This window comes from Oenanthe melanoleuca, chromosome 8 (genome assembly GCF_029582105.1).
Source record: "Oenanthe melanoleuca isolate GR-GAL-2019-014 chromosome 8, OMel1.0, whole genome shotgun sequence".
Classification (NCBI taxonomy): Eukaryota; Metazoa; Chordata; class Aves; order Passeriformes; family Muscicapidae; genus Oenanthe; species Oenanthe melanoleuca.
The window spans coordinates 1739577-1762166 of record NC_079342.1 but is presented as its reverse complement, the minus strand read 5'-3'; the positions used below and the strand labels follow the sequence as shown (position 1 = coordinate 1762166).

Sequence of the window (22590 nt, the reverse complement as noted above, 5' to 3'; positions counted from 1 at the left end):
CTCAGGACTCAGGGAAAAAACCAACCTAATATTCTGACACAAAATTTATTTGTGTACTTCCCATTCTGATTCAACACATATCAATGGCCTAAGCTGCACAGGCCCAAGAATATCAGTCAAGAAACAACACCAAAGGATGACAGGTGGTCAAAACCTGCTTTTTATCCTTTTTCTGCTTTCCATCATCCAGCTCTTCCTACCCCTGTTCCTCCTAAGCCAGGTACAGTGAGTGCAAATATTAACTCTAATACAGAATTTGTTTCTCCAGCTCCTCTTCCATCCCCACATCCCTGAGAAAAAGCAGCTGCTCCAAACAGATTACACTCAAGGAAATCCAAACAGATTACACTCAAGTACTGCTTTATGGCAGATTTAGGAGAGACCACAATTATCCTAAATCTGATCCCCTGCATGACACATGCCACAATTCCCTATATCCAGTGGTTCTGCACACATCCCACTGAGGCTGTGAGCACATTGTTCCCAAGTCAGCCCTGATTTAAAGGCTCCCAAGTGATGAAGATCCTCCCACATCATTTGATGATTTGTTTTCCACGAATAGCTTCTTTCAAAAGTAAAAAACTCGTGGAAGAAAATGAAGTTGTCTCCCTTGAGTTCAAGCTGGAGATTTAAGAGTTTGTCCCCACTGCAAACCACACTGAAATGGAGAATTCCAGGACAGAGCTAGGAAGCAGCAATGGGGCACCAGAAGGTCCACGTGGGGAAAGGGTCTCAAAAAAAAAACAAAACATCATCAAGTACAGAGAGCCTGTGCCAGACACCCAAAATAAATGATGTGTCTTCACAGCAAACCAGCCTGATTCATTTCTGCTGACTTAAGTCTGGGTATTTAAAACAAACTCTGAACAAAAATACCTTTTTTGTTTACAAGACGTTGCTTTCCAAGTGGCTGTCTCTAAAGATGGCATTTTGCAGACGGCTCAGGCCTCTGGATGCTGAGGGATCCTTGGGGAATGCACCTGGGTGGCTTCAGGACTTTCAGCCCTGTCACTGTCACTGCCACAGGGGCTGTGCCATGGACCCCAAGGAAGAAAACTGCACAGGGAAGGGGTTTGGACCCAAAGAGCCAATTCCAGGATTAGCTCTCAGCCTTCATTCTGAGCTGCTTTGGTGAAAAACTGCACAGCAAGATTAAATCTGCAGCAAAACAAGGATTAGTCCAGCCCAAGAGTAGGCAAGGAAAGACAAAAGCTGTTCTCACCCCAGAGAACATCCTGTCACCCCCTTTTCCCTGATCTCCCTGCCTGTCTTTATGAAGTTCAATCAAAAATAGTATTTTGTTATAGCCCAGTCTTAAAAGTTTGGATGAAACCAGAAGAAATCTCCACTGGGCTGTAGTTAATGATACCGTGCTCTCCTCTGGCTCCCTGCCAGAGAGTGAACAGTGCCAACATTTGCAGACTTCCAACAGGAAATTAAATAACTGCCCTGTTGGAAATATAAACCCATTTACAGTGGTCAGGCTTGCATTTTCCAAAACAACGATACAGTTTGTGCACGTAAAGCTCGAGGAAAATTTGTCAGAAGACTCAGCCAAGCCAATGTGAAACAAAGCCTTGTGGAAAGGTGTTTGACACTGGCCTCCCAATCAGAGCTCTGTCAGGTGTATTTCCTGCCCTGAGGAACAGCTCTGGGCCCTTTAGTGAGTGCTGCACACACACATCCCCCATGGCTGGCGATTAACAGAGGCCCTGATTATTTCATCATTTTCTGTGTTCGCCAAGAATTTATTCTTAATATCCAACCCAAACCTCCTGTCTTTCAATGAAGCCATTCCCTTTGTCCTGTCACTAAATGTCCTTGTAAAAAGCTTTTCTCCATCTTTCTTGAATGTATATTGAAGGGAGAGGCAAATTCCTGTTGTAGTCACTGGAGTTTCACCACTGAGATCTGCACCAGAGACAGGAGCCTGCTCCTTCCCAGGAGTTTGTACAGCCTGGACTGTGCCATAAACCTTGTCCAGACCCCACAGGTACAACACATAATAAATATTCTATTCTGGAAGCATTATTGATTAGCAAATTTGACTCTCATCTTCACTCCTCTTCATCATCCAGCTGTTGAAACCTTTTTCCTCTGGCACCTCCCCTTCATTTCCTTGCTGCTGACACTTAGTCAGGAATCACACAATCCAGGAGAGGAAGAAGCAGGCAGAATATTCAACATATATATTCAATAACAGGAATATTCAGCAAGAACATTAGCAGGAGAATTTCCACACTTAAAGGATTAGAAAACCATCCTTCACATTTTTACCAATACTAAGATAGTGATGACTGTAGTGTTGTTCTCTAATATTATTTCTTTGTTGTTCTTTAATACTATTTATTTGCATGAGTGGAAAGCAGCTACACCTCACCTTTTCATAGATGAAACCTTCCCTGCATTCACTGTAAATACTCTGAAGTTGCAGGTACAGAATGCCTCCCTCCCCCCAATAGTGCTACCTTGTATTTTTGCACAGTAGGGCCTTTCATTCAAGGATCTGAACTTGTATAACACAGGTGGGTAAACATTATTATCCAGCTTCAGTTGGATTGTTGCAGCTCCATGGCAAACCTGCAGCAGAGTCATTCCCTGAAGGGCAGATTTCCCTGGAGCCAGCCTCAGCCTTCTGGAGTAAAGACAACTTGCAAAAGAGTTTGTGGGATCAACCTACTAAGAAAGTTCCTCCCACTAATCAAAGTCATATGGAAAGAATTGCTTGGAAAAGTCTAATTTCCTTAAGAAACTCTTCTAAAATGGACTGAAGAGTCACAAAAATAGATTATCTACATTTGTATTTTCAAGCCTCACCTCGAGTGTATGTAGGTAAAACTAAGAATTGTGCATTATTTAATGCCTGTAGAAAGACACCTCTGCATCACTGCTGTTATTGCTCCTTCCCTTCCTGCTCTTCCACCACACAAGCTGGGCTGAGGCCCTTGGAAAAGGCCAGCAGTGACACCACTGCCCTGGCATGCATCTTTCAGATTCCCATTCTGCAGAAGTCATTGGAACTGGGAGCAGGAAAACAAGCAGAGGAAAAAGCAGCACGTGTGCAAGTGGCAGGAAAAGCAGCAGCAGGGGTAGAGCCCTAAAAAGCCTCTTGGATGCCCCAGGACAGCACTCAGCAGCAGCCAGGTCTCCCTTTCAAGTCTGACTCCTGTAAATGAAACACAAGCCCAGGTCTCACTCACTTAGGCCCTGCTCCAGGAAGGCACTCAGGCGGGATCTAACGTTAAACACAAAGCTGGGCCCAGCTTAAATCAACTGCACTGTTTACAGTTCCAGTCTATGGCTAAGTGCTCTGCTGGATTGGGGCCTTGAGCAGTGATTGTTATTTAACACTTTCTTTAAGTTATCCTGCCAGTTCCTGGTGCCTCAGAAAACTTCATCTCTTTCCCATCCACTGCATCCCCTGTTGTTCCTTGAACAAACACAGATGTCCCCAGTTGGAGCACTGAGATTCTGCCACCACAGCCATCTAGGAACCAGCAGATATTAAATGCAAAGGGGACTTGCTGCTTTCAAAGGTTTCCTCAAGACAAGAATAAATTAGCACTATCTGCTGGCAAAAAGTAAAAAAGGCAAAGGGAGCTGATAGGAAAGGGGGAATCAGACCAGCCTGAGGAGGAGGTAACAGCCTGAGGTGTTTTCCCTCCCCACAGCCACTGCCTGGGGAGGAAGATTAGCAGGAGGAGTTCTCACTTCTTGCTGTGGCTGATAAAACACCAGACCCTGGCACGGGATTTGCCTGCTGGGAAGCACCAGAGACATCAGCAGCAGTGCCCTTTTCCAGCTTCTGCGGCACCAGTTTGTCCAGAAGTGCCTCCCACCAGTGTCCCCTTGCCAAGACTCACTGTCACAGCCCAGGGGTCCCAAGGACATCCCAGCACATGGACAGGGAAGCACCAGCAGCCTCTTTGGCCTCTTCCCCATCTCTGCCACCCCAAAGACACCAACAGACAGCAGAGCAATGATTTCAGTAATCAAAGGGAACAACCTCTTTTAAATGAGAGCTGAAGAAACTGCTTAAACAGACCTTGGAGTAGTCAGCAGGGGATCCCTTTGAAAAAACAAAACTCCCAAGGACCGTGAAGAAGAAAAACCACACTGGGGAGCAGAGATTAGAAAAGAGGAAAGAAACAGCTCCAGGAGGAAGGAGCATCATGTGCTCTGCTAACTGCACCTCTTAATTAAAAGAACACAAGTGTGGCTCAGTGGAACAGTGTCTGTGCACATCCCTGCTACAGCACACATTTATAAAAGGGATATATTCCTGTTCTTTCAAATGCTGAGGGGTTTCCATTCATCTGGCTGCAGCATGTTACAGAACTGCACTACAGCAAGATAATCTCTGGAAAGCCTGGGCTGTTATTCATATATTGAAACATAAGTAAGATATTATTGGTTTGGAAGCTGTCAAGACACTTCTCTGTGTGCTGCAACAGAAGTCAGAACCAGACATTATTCAGCCCCTACCCAAGGCTTCCATTGGACACTGGAAAAATCAAAGACCAGAAATCCTTTGGGGTGTTGACATTATTTTCTAAACTAAATCATCACCAGCATAGTTCCCATTCACATAAAACTAATTTTATTTGAGATATAAAGCTTCTAATATAAACAAAGTTTCTGAAAGAAAAAACAGGTCAATCATTGTAGCTGCCATGGCAAATAATATTGCAGATTTTTCATTTATTAATTCCCCTACAGGGTCTGGGCATGTGAACATCTGTAATCATGCTCTCCAGTGCCTTCTGCCCTGAAAATTAAAGTGGTACAGACTGGCTTTTTTTTTCTTTTTTTTTTTTTTTAAAATAACCCCAGTCAGTAAAAAAAAAGAAAATAAGAAGAAAGCATTAAAAACTGCATTGTTATTGGTGTGCCTGTGTTGTATTAGCCCAGACATGTCTGTGCTTGGAAACAAATTGATTGCATCTCTTGGTAAAGCAGCCCCTCTGTGGAAAATGCACCAATCTCTCCCCAGATTAAAGAAGAAGCATCTGCTAATAAACACAAACCAACTGAGGAGCTGGCACTGCTGCAGGACTTCATGGCTTGTGTTTCTCTGCTGCTCATCATGTGCATGTAAGGGCTGAACTACACATCTCTAACAGCACATCAGGGGCTTCAGGTAAACCTCAAACTGTTCCATGTGTACAAAAAAATGCATTTAAACAGGATTTAAAAAAAAATAAAATGCATTCAAAGTATGTGATGGAGCATTTATCACAGACTCTTTAGCAATTCATTACCAGTATCAGGTACAGGATGCATTTATTCTGAATTTACTTGAGTGTAAGGAAGAAAACAGGTTTGCTTAAAATATCCTCCTGTGGCTTTAAAGATCCAATTAAGCCAAGCACATTCCCAAAATGAAAGGGATGTTAATAGAAAACATTGAAGCAGTTGCTGGCTGGCACAAGAATCCACTGCAACCCAAACAACCCCCAGGACCCTGAATTGCTAATAGAAATGATCCAGCTCAAAGGCACAGACCCCAGAGTGCTCTGCTGCTCCCAGGGAATGTGAGGGAAAAAGCAGCTGCCCTGTGGGATGGAGCCTTCAAACCTCCCAGCATTTCTGAACAAGCCTTTCACCAAACACACAGCAAACCCCAAAGTTCAGTGCACAAAGTTTTGCCTCCAAAGCTCCAGCAGCTCAGTCCCACAGAGGGCAAGCTTGTCATGAAACAAAATAAAATAACAAAAAAATAACAAAAAAATAACAAAAAAATAACAAAAAAATTAACAAAAAATTAACAAAAAATTAACAAAAAAATAACAAAAAAATCCACCCTGGCAAGCAGGCACCAAAAATAAATTTCCAAATATTTCGTGTTTGTGCTCACCAGAGGTGACCCTCCTGCATCTTCAGACATCCCAGTATCCAGAAATGAGATGGAACCCCCAGAAATAAGTTGGATTAAAACTGGCCCAGGGCAGAAGGTGTTGGTGCAGGCCAGGAAAGGGCTGCCAGACCCTCCCCTGCCAGGTGCACCCCTTTTCCAGCACATTTTCACCTGGGCTGATGTCCAAAATAAACCACCCAAGTCCCAAATCCCAAACATCAAAGATGAATGAGCACAAAGTATCTAAAATGTTTCCTAGTTTGGCTCAAACTGGGAAATTCTGCAGAACCCCAGAAAGGATCAAGCTCTGTGCAACAGGAAAGAAACACTTGAAGCTGCCTCCTCTTTCACTTCATCTGAACAAATGTTTGATAGATTCAGGCAAAACAGAAAAATGCTGAAGATTATAAAATCCTTTCTCTACATATACAAAAATCACTCATTTCACAACTCTGGGCAGTGAGGAGAAAAGTAATAAAGCCAAAAAAGCCACGTAAGAGACTGGAACAGGAGTTGCTTCCCAGTCAAAATTTAAATACACAGCATTAAACATTTCCTTTTTTATCTTTATATTCCTCCAAAATGTGAAAAGTTCTTGCTCAGAGAACTATTGCTCTCCTTGAATTGCACAAGAAATTATTAAATACAGGTTCCAAGTACTGCAAATGTTCTCCTGACACAAAAATGGAGTTAAAATTTGGAAATTATTTCAAATCCCATGTTCAGTCTGAGAAGTATTTCTCACAGAAACTGTGTCTTTTCATTAGGATTTAACTGAATTCTGTATTATTTATTAGTAGGCAAATGAGATGCCTTTTGTGCACAGTTTTGGAGGAAAAATTGGGATATTATCATTAAGGTTGGGAGAGAGCATGAGAACATTGGAACAAAAAGTGCAACCATTTGCATTTGGCTGCTCGTTTGAACCCCATGAATATTTTTGGATAATATTTTGTTTGGAGAAACCCAATCCCCCCCTGAGCAGCTTTTTTTCCTGTCTGCAAAGGCCTGGCTTTGTCCAGCCATGGCAGAACAGCCAGCCCTGGAAGTGACACTCGTCTTTCATCCCTGCAAGCTGAGCCAGCCCCACATCACACACAGATCAAAACCATCCCTGTCCCATGGCATTTGCTGCAGGAAGCAAAGGGAACACTGGATCCTGCTTCAAGACTAAATCCCAAGTATTCAAGTTTCACACATTCCCTTCCCTCTGGGAAAGGGGCACTGGCACAACCCCAGGACAAAATCCCACAGGACAAAAACCATCCTGGTGGCAGCAGGGTCCACTTGGAAAGCAGAGATGTTGGGGAACACTCAGAGTTACAGTATACACAGCAAAACAAAACATTTCTCCTATTTCCTTTTACTTTGAGTCCAACAAAGTCCATGAGAGGAACTGCACTTCCCAGGTTTTCAGAATAAAACATTCCAGGACACCCTACATTTGTTCACTGCTGGATGAAGTGTGTCTGGAAACAAAGCAGCAAAAGCATTTTCTAGGGGAAAAAAAAAAAAAAAAAAAAAAAAAAAAAAAGTGGTTTTGAGTCTAAAAATAAGGAAAATAAATAAAAATAAAATTTCAGTGCACTTTCTTTGTGTACTGGTAACAAGTACCATCATTAGCAGGGCTGAGTTCATTCTTTGGAGTTCTTTTAAGGCCACAATATCCCACACCAGGGGTGGGCACATCGTGACTTTCACATGGAAGGTCTGTCTTCCTTCACACAGGAAATATTTCAGCTGGCTGCAAGCAACTGCCCACTGAAGTTACTAAAAGATTCATTACATGCATCCTCTTCAGGATTCTGGCAGAAAATCTGCCAGGCTCTGCTGCTCAGATTGACTGTCTTAATCAGCACTGCTGAGCGACTGAGCCATAACCAGGATCTTCAGGATCTTGTAGGATCTTTAACACAGCAAAGCAAGGAGAGATCAAAAGGTATTTCCCTGCTGCACCTCAGTCATCTTCAGTGTAATCCCCAACATCTCTGGTGTCAGTAATTCCCAGCAAGAACTGAGCAACAAACAGCAGGATAATATCAAGCCTTGATACCTGATGAAATGAAAGCTAAATGAGCACAATAATCCTTCAAGAACATAAGTGCCTTCTCAAAGAGCCTGACACCAGCTTATACAGACAAGGACAGAAAAAAAGCCTATAAAATTCACTTCAGTGGGATAATGCAACAAAAGCTGAAGAAAGTTGAGCCTCCTATCACCACACATCCATCCCTTGCAACATTTCAAATGATTTTACAGTTCTCCTGACAGATCTGTACATAGACACCTCTCACAAATTACATGGAATATATACACACCTAATCCCTCCTTGCACTGCTGAGACAGAATTCTTCCCCTCAGGCCTTGTCAGTTATTACAATTAGTCCAGGTGAAGTTGCCCTTGATAATCTCAGGAGATAATAACTGGCAGGAGGAATAGGATAACAGAGCATCCGACAATTACAGGCTTTGGGTAGGGGATTTCTGTAGAGCTGACAACAAAATAAACAACACCTGATGTACAAACCCGTGCAGGAGCCTGAACTCTGATTTCCCCAAAGCAAAGGCAGTGCCAGCAGTGCTGTCCCTGCTGTGACCCTGCTGGATGGGCTGGGATGCCTGAGGCCACAGCTTCACACATTTACTGACAGAGAAAACTCCAGCTAAGACTTTGGTGCTGCATTCTGTCGAAACTTTGGGAAAAAGGGGATTGCTTTTAGAGCTAACTGTGGATTTTTAAAGTTGGATGTATCAGAGGTATTCCACAATAAATATAAGAGACCAAAAAATTCACCCAATGCTTCAGAGCTCCAAGCCCAGAGACTTCAGCATGACCTTGGATGAGAGAACTGAGGAGGGCTGAGTCTTCTCTCTAGGATGAGAGAACTGAACACACCCCATAAATGACAGCAGAGCAACCTTAAATGTTCAGATTCCCAAAAATCCATGTAAAGGTGCCCTGCTCACAGGAGTCACTTCCACCATGAGATATTGTTACCCAACCAATGCAAGGAAAAGCTGCCAGTTTGCAGGTGGTCTCCCCTTTATTGAAAGGATTCCCTCAAAATTCACTGTACCTGCTATCAACACTGACACCACCTTTTTCTCTTTCTCCCAGTACCAACTCTCAAGTTCTGAAGTTTTCAAGACAGATCAAAGAATTTCCCCAGAACCATTAAGGACCTACAGAAATGTTGAAAGCAGAGCCACAAGTGTGATCAGTGCCAAATGTGGCTCCCCAGTGAAATCAGTTCAGGAAGGAAGGAATGGCCCAGTTCACTTCATGCCCAACCTAATCTGTCTCACCCTGAACAGCTCAACCAACAAAATATTGATGTTGACATTCCCTGGAGGTTTTCAGCCTGAAATGAGAGGGGTTGGTCACACAGATCCTCATATCAGGACCATATTTGCTGCTGGGAAATGTAGGAGACCACAGATTTTAGGAGAAAATTGTCTAAGTCCTGCACATCAAATACTTTCAAGTTTGTGAACATTTTACTGCTGCTCAGGGGTCACTACACAGAGTCAGAAATACTCATTAGGATTTAAAAAAAGATCAACCACAAACAGAGAATGAAAGGACATAAATCACATCCTACAAACAGGCTCTCAAAAAGAAAAGGGCAAATCAGATATCATCTCTCCCTATATAACACAAGAAAATCAGGTCAGTATTTTCTTTCAATCCCTGATGAAATATAATTTTGCTAATATGATTCCCCTACATTGAGAGGATGCCTTTACAGCTTCTTCCCTTGCCTGGGCCTCTTTTTGGAGAATTTGTGTAGCAGAGGAGACTGAAAGGAGCAAAAACCCTTTAAGGGTTTTTACCAGGATGTGCTTCTTAAAGCTCTTTGCTGTACTAAGATTGCAGTTTATACACAGGTAGAATGCTACTGTTCTTAATATATTGAAGAACAATTTTTCTTTGTTCAACATAGAGCAACAAACCCTGCACAGAAAAGATAATGAGAATATCCAGCTTATGGGAATGACCCAAAACTCAGGAGAAAAGGAGTCTGGAGCTCCAATGGTGCTCCACTGCTGCATCCACTAGAATGCATTCTGTTATCCCACACCAGGTTTCAATTATTCATCTCTTAATCAACTTCAGATTGACTTATTTAAAAGGATGCAATTTTAACAATAAATCTCATGGACAGTGTTAATTAAAAGCTAAATCTTGCCCTGAGCTGGACGCCCAAGGTCTATGAGAATGTTCACAGCCCATTTATTTACTCCAGCATTGTGTCAGTTATTGAATTACAGTAAATTAAAAGCACAGTGACAGAGCAATAGCTGAAATAAGTGAGGCTTGTTGCATCTCACTTACAAAGGTTGCCAAACTTGGGCTCTGTCAGGCTGCCAAGAAAAGTGAATGTAAAAGTCAGGGGCCCTCAGTTCAGAAACATCCTCTGGTGAGCATGGGGTGTTTCAGCCTCAGAGATGCCAGCAGGCAGAAGCAAAGGTCCACCACCAGCTCCTCCTTGGCCTCCTGAAAGCATTTAATGATATAAATCCATCTTCCTGACAATCAGCTGGGAATTAAATGACCTCTTGTCACTGTAGGTGAAGCTCACTGAAAGCAGAGCTCAACGTGCTGCTCTCTCCTCTCAGCACGTTCTGGAGAAAAGGAGATGTCTCCATCGTGCTACAGATTTTCATTAAATTCACTGAGAGATAATGTGTTTTATAAAGAAAAATCCAACCATATGGAATGAATAATTAACATATACAAAAAAGAATTTAAAATGAAAAAGCACAGAATGCTTGTTACTTATACAGCACATCAAGCACTTCAGAGTAAACAAAACAATTATAAAGACACTTCCTTTCATTTGAAGCCAAGTTAATTTTGGAGAAGAGATGCTCACCCATGATAACTGACCCCTTGCAGGAAAAACTGGGAGAGGCAATGCTGTAAATGCAGTGCAGCCTGCACAGGGCTCAGATATACATTAACTCCACCAAGGTGCCACAGGTGAGATAATCCCTGTACAACAGGATGATTCCTCTCCATGAGGAGAAAGGTTGGCTGTGGTTTTGCAAAGAGGACCTCACTTGAGGAAAACCTGATAAAATCTTAGTTCTAACACTGATTTTTTTTTTATTGTCTGACCAAGCTTCTGTTTTCTGGAGACCTCAGTGTGTTCACTCTCACTTATCTTTGAGGACAGAATGGCTGAAACTGAATTCAGAGAGAGATCAAACCCCCACATTTAAACATGTTAAATGTTCCACAGGAGTGGATGTCAGCATGGTAAGAGCTAAAGGCCCTCATGGATTTTGAAATTAAAACCACCCAGTTCCCAATGTCTCTTTCTCCAGCTCGTGTTCTTGCTGTGCAGGAGTAGCCATGGTGTTCTCCATGGACCATGGTGTTCTCCATGGACCAGCCACACCATGGACATTTACACCCTCCATCCTCTAAAGCTCAGCTGAGCATCTTCAGTGGGGATTGGGCCAGCAGAGCAGCTCTGCAGAGGAGCAGAGTGACACTGTGACTGTGGAAGTGCACGTCCCCCCAGAGCCAGCCTGGAGTTCCCAGGGCAGGAAAAGCATCCCCTGCTCCATTCCCAGTCTCTGAGGGAATGTGTGAGGAGCTGACAAAGCTGCTGAGCGTTTTTCCCTGGCTTATCTCTGATCTCTCCATTTCCCATGGCCTGCTGCTGTGCTCCTGCTCCCAGCTCCTCCATGGCAGCTCCTTCCTGCCTCTGCCTGGAGCAGATGTCCAGGGCTGTGCTGCAGACAGACAGAGCATCTGGGAATGGGACAGGGGACACCAGGGACAGCCCTGGGAGGGAAGGAGCAGAAGGTCACAGGAAGCCCTTGTGCTGTATCAGTTTCAGCATTTGACCTGAGCAGCTTGAAAAAAAGCTTTTAATAAAATGCAGGCTTCCCCCAGAGCCTGCACGAACTTTTCTCAAGAATTCACCCAGTTGTGAAACTTTCCCAGTGCATATTGGGATGGCAAAGTCCTAACTTAAAGCTAGTCCCAAATATCTGAGTGAGTGAAAGCACAGCCCAGAGTATCAGCAGGGTTTTAGAGACCATGGAACATCTGCACAAAGTTCCCAGCACCTCTGCTCCAGCTCTTGGGGACAGTGGCTGCCTGTGCACATGGCGACTTGCCTTATTTGTTTTTCTTTTTTAGCTTTCTCTGACACAAAAAGCAGACAGATTTTCCTCACCTTCAACATTCCCTGGGCACGATAAATACACCCAGGATCCCTGTCTCCAACGTGACATCACAGAATCAGAGAATCCTGAGCTGGGAGGGACCCCAAAGGATCATCCAGGCTAACTGCTGGTCCTGCACAGACACCCCAACAATCCCACCCTGTCCCTGAGAGCCTTGTCCAAACCCTCCTGGAGCTCTGGCTTTCCCTGAGGAGCCTGTATAGGGTCTAAACCCCCTCTGGGGGAAGAACCCCTTTCTTGATATCCAACCTACACCTCCCCTGACTCAGCCCCAGGCATTTTCCAGAGTCACTGGTAACAAGAGGAAAGAGATCAGAAAACCTCGGCAGAGCCCATGTGGGTTAAGCCAGGCCTGGACCAACACCCCCAAATTGGCACAGTCCAGGCCCCCATCAGCACCAGTGATCCAGAACATGTCCTGCAAGAGCATCTTTTGTTGTCCTTTACCCTCTCTGATCAACCAGACTCCACACAGCTCTCCAAAGGGCTGGTTAGAACAGGATATCAAACACAAAAACTCCAGGGACTGGGTAAAGCAGCAAAGCAGCCTTGACCTGAGCTTTCTCCTGCTCTCCTTGGGTGTGAATTCCATGCAATGACGTGCTGAGAAACACCAGAGAAAGAGCAGCTCTGTGCACACAGCCCTGGCCCCACAGCCCATTTATTTACCCCTGCCAGTCCCTCCTCCGTGGCTGTGCCTCCTGCTCCTGTTGGTGACCACCCTGCACCATTTTTTCAGGAACCCTACCTGACAATCATCCTCCAAATCTGTGTCCATCCCACCAACACAAACCATGGGATTTTTTCCACAAGCCACCAGGCACTTCCTTTCATCTGCAGCCCTGCAGATTTACTTGGAAACAGTGGCACTGTCTCCACTTCAGGAGGAGATCCTGGAAAGCAATCTGCCTCACGCCAGGATGCTGGCATGGAGCAGCCTGAGGAGCCTGGGTTATTGCTTTCCTCACTAAAGGGTTCCTTTCTCAAGCTACTTCTTTTCCCCAAGCTGCCTGACTTTGGCAGAGCACCATTTTCAATATTGCATTGCATTAGAGTCCAAATATAGGCAAGTTCTTTTATTTTACATTATATTCCCTGGGGGACTTCAAAGAACTTTACTATTAAATAATAGTAATATTTAGAGCTTTATCATTACATCACACACTAGTAATATATATTTAAGCTGAAATTATTCCGTTTTTCCACCTTGGCAAAATTCAGAGCCCCCCCTGGCTACCCTGTTGTTCCAGCCCAATTAAATGACATTTAACATGTCCAAACCTCTCCCATGCCACACTCCTGGCAAGGACAGCAGTGACTCTGCCTGTAAACAGACAGAAAAAAAATTTAACTTCCTCTGCAGCACCTGACCAAATGAAATTTTACACCAAATGTAGAATTTCAGGAATTTTAAAGCACTTCATCATAAAGGATTTAAATTGCAATCACCACCCCCGCAGAAGCATCCTTCAGCAAGCGCCAGTGTTTTGTTGTTATTTACAAAGAATCATTGACAACTGCTCTCACTTGCTCATTTCACTGCTGCTCCACTTATAAATGTGCAGATTCATTGACTCTCAATATCTCCTCGATTACAATGAAAAAGAAACAAGAAAAGCCCTGCAAAGCCACTTCATTTTTCAACCCAGAATTTCTGCGAGCACAACTTCAGAGAGTCGATTTCAAGACACAGCACGGGGTTTGCTAATTTTTAAAAGCAGAAACCTGGATCAAAGGCAGTAAAATAACTGGATTTGCTAAGTGTTTGGATCGGGAGGAGTGTGTCAGAACGCAGGCTGGTGATCACTGCCACACCTCCACCTCTGGCCCGGGTGTGAGACTCTCCAGCTGTGCCACGGAGCAATTTCCCCTGGGAGGCAGCAGCAGCATCACCGGGACACCCACCGCAAGGTGAGACAGCAGAAAACGCCACAAACAGATCCCAAAAAACTCTGTCTTGAGACACAACAACTGTGTGAACATCGAGTTCGCAGTTGAGGATGACTGAGAGGTTTGGGTTTTTTTTGGTTTTTTTTCTATTCCCAGGGCTTGGGGAAGGAAAGGTTTACACTTTTTCTTTTGTCTGAGTTAACTCTCTACATGTTTCTGGCTTGCAAGACAATCGCTGTGTGTAAAGCAGCTGCATTTAGTTAGAGATTTTTTTAAAAGAGTTTTCAACTCCGAGGTGCTCTTTGGAGTCTCAGCAGACTGCTGGATTTCTACATCTGTTTCCAAAGAGCAGGATCCAGTGTCACACCTCAGGGAAACTCTTTTTTCCCTCTCTCTTTGCCTACTTGAATCCATACACAAGCTTTAAAATACTCCCCTGCCTAACTCTCATTTGCAACACTTTAAATCCCGGCGAGGACGTAATTAACACAGCAGTTTGAGTAGAAGTTAATTATAGAAACAAAGAAACGATGTCCCGAAGATAATTTGCTTCTACTTCGAGCCACTTTTGTCAAGAAATACAAGGCTACCACCTCAAACAGTGACATCTACCCTCATCCTCTTAGAGGCTTAAGGCAACAAAAGCATTTTGTTTGTTTTTAAACTCATTCCTGGATAGTGGCTGAAGCAGCAGCCTGTGACCCAGAGATGAAACAATTAACCACAGGGACTAATCAAGAGAATGGAACTTTATCTTACAATTTGCAAGGAAATCAGCAGCACCTCTGCAATCTAAAATACAATCTAGAGATCTGTGGGTTTACTCTACGCTTTTAAAATGTTTTTCTATTATTCACACTTCTTTCTTTGGGACTGCTCACAGAGTTACATCATCTGGAAGAGCAATAATGTAGCTGAACTGGGAATATCAGAGACACATACTGCAAAAAGTATCCAAGCTGGAGAGTTGCTGTTCCTTAAATCGACATTAACTTGGTGTTTTTATTTGGAGCACTCGGGCCAGCCCGTGAGTGCCCTTGGGAAGAGCAAGAGTTAAAGGAGTGAATGTAAAAAGCTTTTGGGGTTTTGCTCCCTACGAGGAAAGGTCATGGACAAAAAGGCAGCAGCAGGAGACAGTGGTCCACATTCTCTTTCTGAAAAAGTCAGGGTTAAGGGGTTGGGACTGAAGATTCTGTCTGGGCTGGGTTTCTGATAGGGTAAATTCAATTTACCCAATCATTACAGTCACCTTAAAGAAATCTGTAAAACTTTTTAGAACAGGATTTTTCTTTGTTTGTTTTTTTAATTGGTGTTGTTGTTCAGGTTCCCTTATTCTTCCACAAAACGTAGTTTGGGAGAAAACCTAGTATGTGGTTGAACATGTGATAGATGTCTATCTATAAAAAATAAATAAATCACTTGATGCACCCATGAATCCATGCTGTAAGCATTTGCCAGAGATATTATTTAAAATACAGGAAACCCTTCACTGGGGAGAGTAAGTGTACATAATCACAGATCACAGTCCAGGCTGGAAGGGAATGGAAGGATCACCTGCTCCAGCCTTTTGTGGGAAAGGGAACCTGGCTCAGATTATCCAGTCTCATCCTGCAAACCTCCAGCCATGGGGATTCCACCACATCCCTGCGTGATGGAATCATTCCAGTGAATTATTGTTCTCACTATTAAAAACCACTTTTTTATTTTGAGCTGAAACTCCTGTTGCTGTAACTTGTACTGCATGACCTGTACTGTAATGGCTACATTAATATACAATGTCTAATAATGGTTATATTAATATATTCTCATAAAGGTGAATCCATACTCTGCCACTTCCCAGCAGCATGCACAGGAAATAAGAAGGGGTCAGTTTCAGACCCAATGTGGTCAGTTGCTTTATGTTAATGAGGTTTTATTTTTTCCTTCCAGGCTCTTTGAAACATGCAAAAAAACCCATGGTGTCCTAAAGCTTCGAAATTATCTGAAAAAACAGGGGGGAAATCGCCTTTTTTGCCTCTTTAAAAAACACAGCTATTTGTTAAGCATACACAGCATTCCCTGGAGACGTTAGAAAACAACTTTTGAAAATTTTCCCATTGAGATGTCACGAAGAATCGCGACCCCAAGCTAGAACTCCTGCAGCCATTGAATCTGCACCACGAGACTCCCGGGACTGGGGAAGTCACTGCAAGAGATGAGATGCACTCCCGGGAACAGCATCCCCAGGGACACGCTGCGGCACCGGCAGAAATCAGGCACTGCCATGTGACAACAGAGTTGGATCTGTTAGCTACAAACACATTTTAATCACAGTATTTACAATTCGGGTTAAATTTGGGCTTTTTCATCAACTTTCTCTCTTCAGCGTTCACCTTTTTTTTCACTTCTTTAAAGATTAAATACAGACTATGACATATATTAAATACACATTATCAACCAGCACTCCTCAGAGGGGGTTGTGACTGAAGTACCCAGCACAAAACACTTCGGAGGAGCCGGAGCTCACGAACATCCAACTCTCGGTGAAATTCTCATGCAGCCGTCCAAAAAACACTGCTCACTCTTTACTGACTTGGCCTGGAGGAATCAGCCCTTGCCCAATTCCAGCTATCCCAACTCCAAGGTCCCTTTATGCCTGGGCTGCGCTGTGTTTTACACATAAATCCCTCGCAAAAAAAGCCTGGAATCAGAACCGCGACAAAGCGGGATAAACACCACTCGCTAAGAGCAAAACGGAGACTCTTCCTTTAAATAAATAAATAGATAAACAAACAAACATTTTTGAGGGACACAAGGAGGGTGAGGTGGTAAAACGCGCCCAGAGAGCCGGATCCGAGGGACAAGTCCCAGTGTGACATCCTCGGGCACCATCAATCACGGACCGCAAAGCGGGATGGTTACTCTGGAAATCCTTCCCGGCCCCCAACACTTGGAAAGAGCTTTTTAACCAAGCAATTAAACACAGACCGACCATAAACCGCCGAGCTGGTTCACGGGAGGCGGCGCGGGGGCGGCCGCGCTCCCCTCACGCCGTGTCCCCCTTACCTTGCGTGGCGTCCCCGGGCTCGGCTCGGCTGCCCGCGCGCAGCAGCAGCAGCAGCGGCAGCAGCAGCGGGAGGCTCCCGTCCGCGCCGCCCGGCTGCTGCATTCCTGAGCCGGCGCTGCTCCCGCATCCACCGCGGGGCCGCCGCTGCTCCGTCCCGCGCTGTGCCGGCGGGCGGGCGGGGAAGGCGGGGAGGGAGCGGAGCCGGGACCGCCGCCCTCAGCGCTCAGCCCTCAGCGCTCAGCCCTGCCCGCTGCAGCCGTGCCCGGCCCCGCAGCGCCCCCGCGCGGCCACCGCCGCCCGCCGCCGCCATTTTCTCGCCGCGCGGAGGAGCCGAGCGCCCTCAGAGCTGCTCGCGGCGGGCCCGGCGGAGCTGTGAGGGCAGCGGTGCGGGAATGTCACCTTCTTTGAGCTGTGAGGGCAGCGGTGCGGGAATGTCGCCTTCCCTGAGCTGTGAGGGCAGCGGTGCGGGAATGTCACCTCCCCTGAGCTGTGAGGGCAGCGGTGCGGGAATGTCACCTTCGTGAGCTGTGAGGGCAGCGGTGCGGGGAGATCTTCCCTGAGCTGTGAGGGCAGCGGTGCGGGAATGTCACTTTCCCTGAGCTGTGAGGGCAGCGGTGCGGGAATGTCACTTTCCTGAGCTGTAAGGGCAGCGGTGCGGGAATGTCACTTTCCCTGAGCTGTGAGGGCAGCGGTGCGGGAATGTCGCCTTCCCTGAGCTGTGAGGGCAGCGGTGCGGGAATGTCACTTTCCCTGAGCTGTGAGGGCAGCGGTGCGGGAATGTCGCCTTCCCTGAGCTGTGAGGGCAGCGGTGCGGGAATGTCGCCTTCCCTGAGCTGTGAGGGCAGCGGTGCGGGGAGATCTTCCCTGAGCTGTGAGGGCAGCGGTGCGGGAATGTCACTTTCCCTGAGCTGTGAGGGCAGCGGTGCGGGAATGTCACCTTCGTGAGCTGTGAGGGCAGCGGTGCGGGAATGTCGCCTTCCCTGAGCTGTGAGGGCAGCGGTGCGGGAATGTCACCTTCGTGAGCTGTGAGGGCAGCGGTGCGGGAATGTCGCCTTCCCTGAGCTGTGAGGGCAGCGGTGCGGGAATGTCGCCTTCCCTGAGCTGTGAGGGCAGCGGTGCGGGAATGTCGCCTTCTTTGAGCTGTGAGGGCAGCGATGCGGGAATGTCACCTTCCCTGAGCTGTGAGCGCAGCGGTGCGGGAATGTCACCTTCCCTGAGCTGTGAGGGCAGCGGTGCGGGAATGTCACTTTCCCTGAGCTGTGAGGGCAGCGGTGCGGGAGCATCACCTTCCCTTCCCGAGGGACAGGGATTCCCTGCGTGATTCCTTTCCACAGAATCACCTACTGGATTATCGGGTCCAGCCTCTGAGCAGACACAGAATCACAGAATTGGGGTGCTGCGGGTGATCTGGTCCAGCTTCCATTCTCCAACACGCCCTAGCACATGGCATGGGATTGTCTCCAGAGAGAATATCTCCAGTGAGGGACACTCCACACCCTTCTCTGGACAATCCATTCCAGTGCTTGGTCATCTGCACTGGAAAGGTTTCCATCCCTTCCCAAGGCTGTGCCCTGCATCCAGTGGCCGCAGTTTGTGGGATTTCTGCACTTGGAGGGGCACACTTTTCACAGAATCACAGAAGTGTTGAGCTTGGAAAAGAACTCCATGACCATCAAGTCCAACCTGTGATCAATCCCCACATGCCCAAACCCCAAATATGCTTTTCCCTCTCCCTGGTGATTGGAAATTGAGATTTTGGGCAGGAGTTTTGGATTTCCCTCCTGCCAATGGTGGATAACATTTTTGCTGGAGTTGGAGGACACTACCAAAGCTGGCTGAAGCTCCTAGGAGTGATAACTACTTTCCATCCAGGAGAATGATCACATTCCTGGGATGCTTAGATTAGGTTTAGGATTTCAAAAGTCAGCAACTGTTTAATAAAAGCTCATAAGCAGAGTGGAAACAAGGACAAGATTAAAGGAATTTCCTCCTCACTTCCTGCTAGATCAGGTCCCTTAGGCTTTTCTTCTGCCATATGAATCTTGTATTTCTTGTCAGACACTAATAGCATTTCAAGAGGAGGAAGAAACCCAGATAAACATCTGGCAGCATGTTAGGGAAGGAGATTGAGGTCTGGAACCACCTTCTCCTCACACACACAAACACGCACTTGTACCTGCTCTCAGCAGCCAGGAAAAGGACAAGAGATTATCCTCTTCCTCGGGAAAACTGACCGATAAACAAACATGGATGAAACGGACAAGGCGAGCCAAGCCTGCTGTGGTTTGGGATCTGCTGTGACACATGGAAGGGACTGTCAGCTGCTGGGACCTGAGTGCTCGACTTTCTGCTGCTTTAGCACCACCCCTAATCCAGGTGAGCAAGGCAGGCCCAGCTCCAGCCAAGACCATCAGGTAAGTTGAGTTCATGGTGGTCAGGCTGAGAATCAACAAGAGCTCAGGGGCCATTCCTCAGGAGCCATCCCAGCAACACCAGACATTCTAGGAATTGTGACATGGCAGGTCTGTAGGGATCAGACAGGGCTGAGGGGAACAGGGATGGGACAGGGCTGAGGGGAAGCAGGGATGGGACAGGGCTGAGGGGAAGCAGGGATGGGACAGGGCTGAGGTGAACAGGGATGGGACAGGGCTGAGGTGAACAGGGATCAGACAGGGCTGAGGGGAACAGGGATCAGACAGGGCTGAGGGGAAGCAGGGATGGGACAGGGCTGAGGTGAACAGGGATGGGACAGGGCTGAGGTGAACAGGGATCAGACAGGGCTGAGGGGAACAGGGATGGGACAGGGCTGAGGTGAACAGGGATCAGACAGGGCTGAGGGGAAGCAGGGATGAGACAGGGCTGAGGTGAACAGGGATGAGACAGGGCTGAGGTGAGCAGGGATTAGACAGGGCTGAGGGGAAGCAGGGATGGGACAGGGCTGAGGTGAGCAGGGATGAGACAGGGCTGAGGGGAAGCAGGGATGATACAGGGTTGAGGTGAGCAGGGATGGGACAGGGCTGAGGGGAAGCAAGGAAGTCAATCTGTGCATCAGGAGGGTCCACAGCCAGGCACAGGGATCCTGACTCTGCGGGGGCCAGGGCTGACCTTTAAGAGAGCCCCAGGCAAGGTGGGGCTTATGAAGAGCACTGAGTGCCCTCAGGGGCCTGACACTTCTCCTGGGACGGGAATACCGGGAATACCGGAGCTGTGCCAGCGGGAAGGTCGGCCCATGCAGCTGGGACTGCAGCGCTGCCGCACCAGCCCAGGCTTGCCTGCCCTGACCCTCTGAAGTGACATTTCAGGTTACTTGTGACTGATCTAACAGCGGGCTGCCCGCAGGAAAGCACCTCTTGTGTTTCCTTGTGTTCACCAGGCAAGTCCATTCAGTGAACCCTCTGGTGAGAGGGAAGGGGAGTGATGTTCCAGCAGCTGGGTCCCATTCCCCGCAGCTGCCGGAGTGTTGGATCCAGCAAAGGTGAGGGGGACCCTTCTCCACTGAACCACTGCTTTTGGCAGCAGCTGCTGCTACACCTCTTCAGCTGCAGCACAGAAGTGTTTCCTTCATCTCTCTGAAGTAAGATGTCCACGAGATCCAGACTCTTCTGAGCTGGGCACAGGGATAACCCACTAAAGATACAAAAAAAAGTCTGTGGCAGATGCAGAAACTAAATGCAGATTCTCCAAGTTCTCATTTAGCTTCGAAGTTATAGCTCCATGCAGCGTGAGAGGATAAATCATTTATAATTAAAAAACAAACCACTTATTTTTAGCTGCAAATCTACCAAAGTGCATGCAATTAGCAGATATAAATCACTTCCTGGCTGGCAGGCTGCTCAGCACAGCACATAAATGAAAGTTAAAACATACGTTTGGGGAATACGTGGTACATCTGCTCTCAATCTGCAGCATTTGGAAATCAATACAAATATTCTCCCTGCTTTAACAGGCTGCAGTCTGTCATCCCACAGTGGAAGGGCTAAAAATATATTTAACAAAGGAACTGGAGTGGACACAGCACTAAGGAGCCCAGAATGGATAGCACAGAGTATCCAGAGTGATCTGATGGCAAAAAGAATTCCAGGGAGGGATAAGCACTGGCTTGGGAGGACAAACTGGAGCTTCTCTGTGGTCTCAGGATGCTTGAGAGATGAAGTGCACACACAAAGCTTCAGAAGGTGACTCTGGGGAGAAGAATCAACCATTTGATACATGGCCACATATTTTAAAACAACGGCAGGCTTGTGGTCAATATCTTTGTGGAATTAGTTCCCGCAGGGAAAATGTATTATCCACAAAACTTTCTTATTCTTTTTTTTTTCTTTTTCTTTCTTTTTTTTTTTTTTTTTTTTTTTTAATGAAAAGACAGCAAAGAAGCTGTCTGGCAATGATTTGTAAGTACAATAAACCTCACAAGAGGATGATAAGCAAAGCATTGTGAGAGAATAGTGTCAGAAGTACAACAAAATAAAAGAGAAACATTACACATTTGTAGTTACTGACAGTATGTGTTCTTAAGTATCATGTCACATTAGAAAAGAATCCTTGTTTTCCTTTCCAGCTTTCACTAATATTCCTATTAATCTATACCAGATTTTTTGATTCCACCATTTGAGGCCATATCAATCATGCTTTGCCCCCTTGAAATTCAACTGGAATTACACCAGCATGTTCAGGTTCCAGAGTGGAAGCTGGAAGTGAGGGTAGAACTTCCCTGGATTCCCAGAAGGTGGGCATCCATAGAAAGAACCAGTGTAAATCTGATTTCACTATGGATTTCTAATTATAAGGTGGAAAACAATTGCTGTTACATTTAAAGGTGGAAGATTTAGACATAACTTACCTATGTTAACTGAGTTATTTATGAAAGGAATTCTGTCTAACTTAGGTGAAAACATTGTCTACTTGATGCCAGCTTTATTTTCCAGTGAAGTTTCAGGAACAAGTACAGCATAAATAATATATTTCTTTTAAAGGGATGGGAGATATGAGAATAAATAGTTTTATTCTGAAGGCAGCAGGTCAGGCCAATGAGAAGGAGCTGCATTTGTGCCAGTCTTTGCAAGAGCTCTGTCTCAGGTGGGATTTTTGCTTTGCTTTGAGAGGAAAGCAAAGGCTCAGCAGCCACAGAGAATGTGGCAGGGAGCACTGTGAGCTCAGGGGACAGGGGTGGCCCTGGGGAATGACACAGGGAGCATCAGGAGCTGCAGGTCAGCCTTGCTCGGAGCATTTCCTTCACTCTCTGGGAGCGCTTTGAAAATTGGCAGAGAACTATGGAAGAGATGAAAGGAAAAGCCTTGAAATAGACCACAATTCTTTCATGTGTGGATTACACTGGAATTTTATATATATAGATGAATATACATATATTTATATCTCAGGAGGACTCTGTTCTTTACATCCTTGAAATCCATACCTCCATAACATGAAATGGGAAAAGGAGGGTGACAATGGGACACAAACACCAGCAATTAATTAGTAACATATGCAAATACTGGCACACTTACTACACATCAGTTTTGTTGTTGTTATGACTTTATTTTTTGAACTGACACCCCAGCCTTTCATCACATTTGACATCCATTGTGCTGAGCAC

At 45.9% G+C, this 22590-nt stretch overlaps 1 protein-coding gene across 1 annotated transcript in view; it reads right to left on the bottom strand.

Moving 5' to 3' along the window:
* The window catches only part of ROR1 (receptor tyrosine kinase like orphan receptor 1), a 128324-nt gene extending 111113 nt beyond the window's left edge, over positions 1 to 17211 (bottom strand). Inside the window, exon 1 of the mRNA XM_056497782.1 lies at positions 16997 to 17211. Coding sequence (XP_056353757.1) covers positions 16997 to 17099 — 103 coding nt within the window. The 5' untranslated portion in view covers positions 17100 to 17211. The remainder of the gene's footprint in view (positions 1 to 16996) is intronic.
* Positions 17212 to 22590: the final 5379 nt, after the last annotated feature.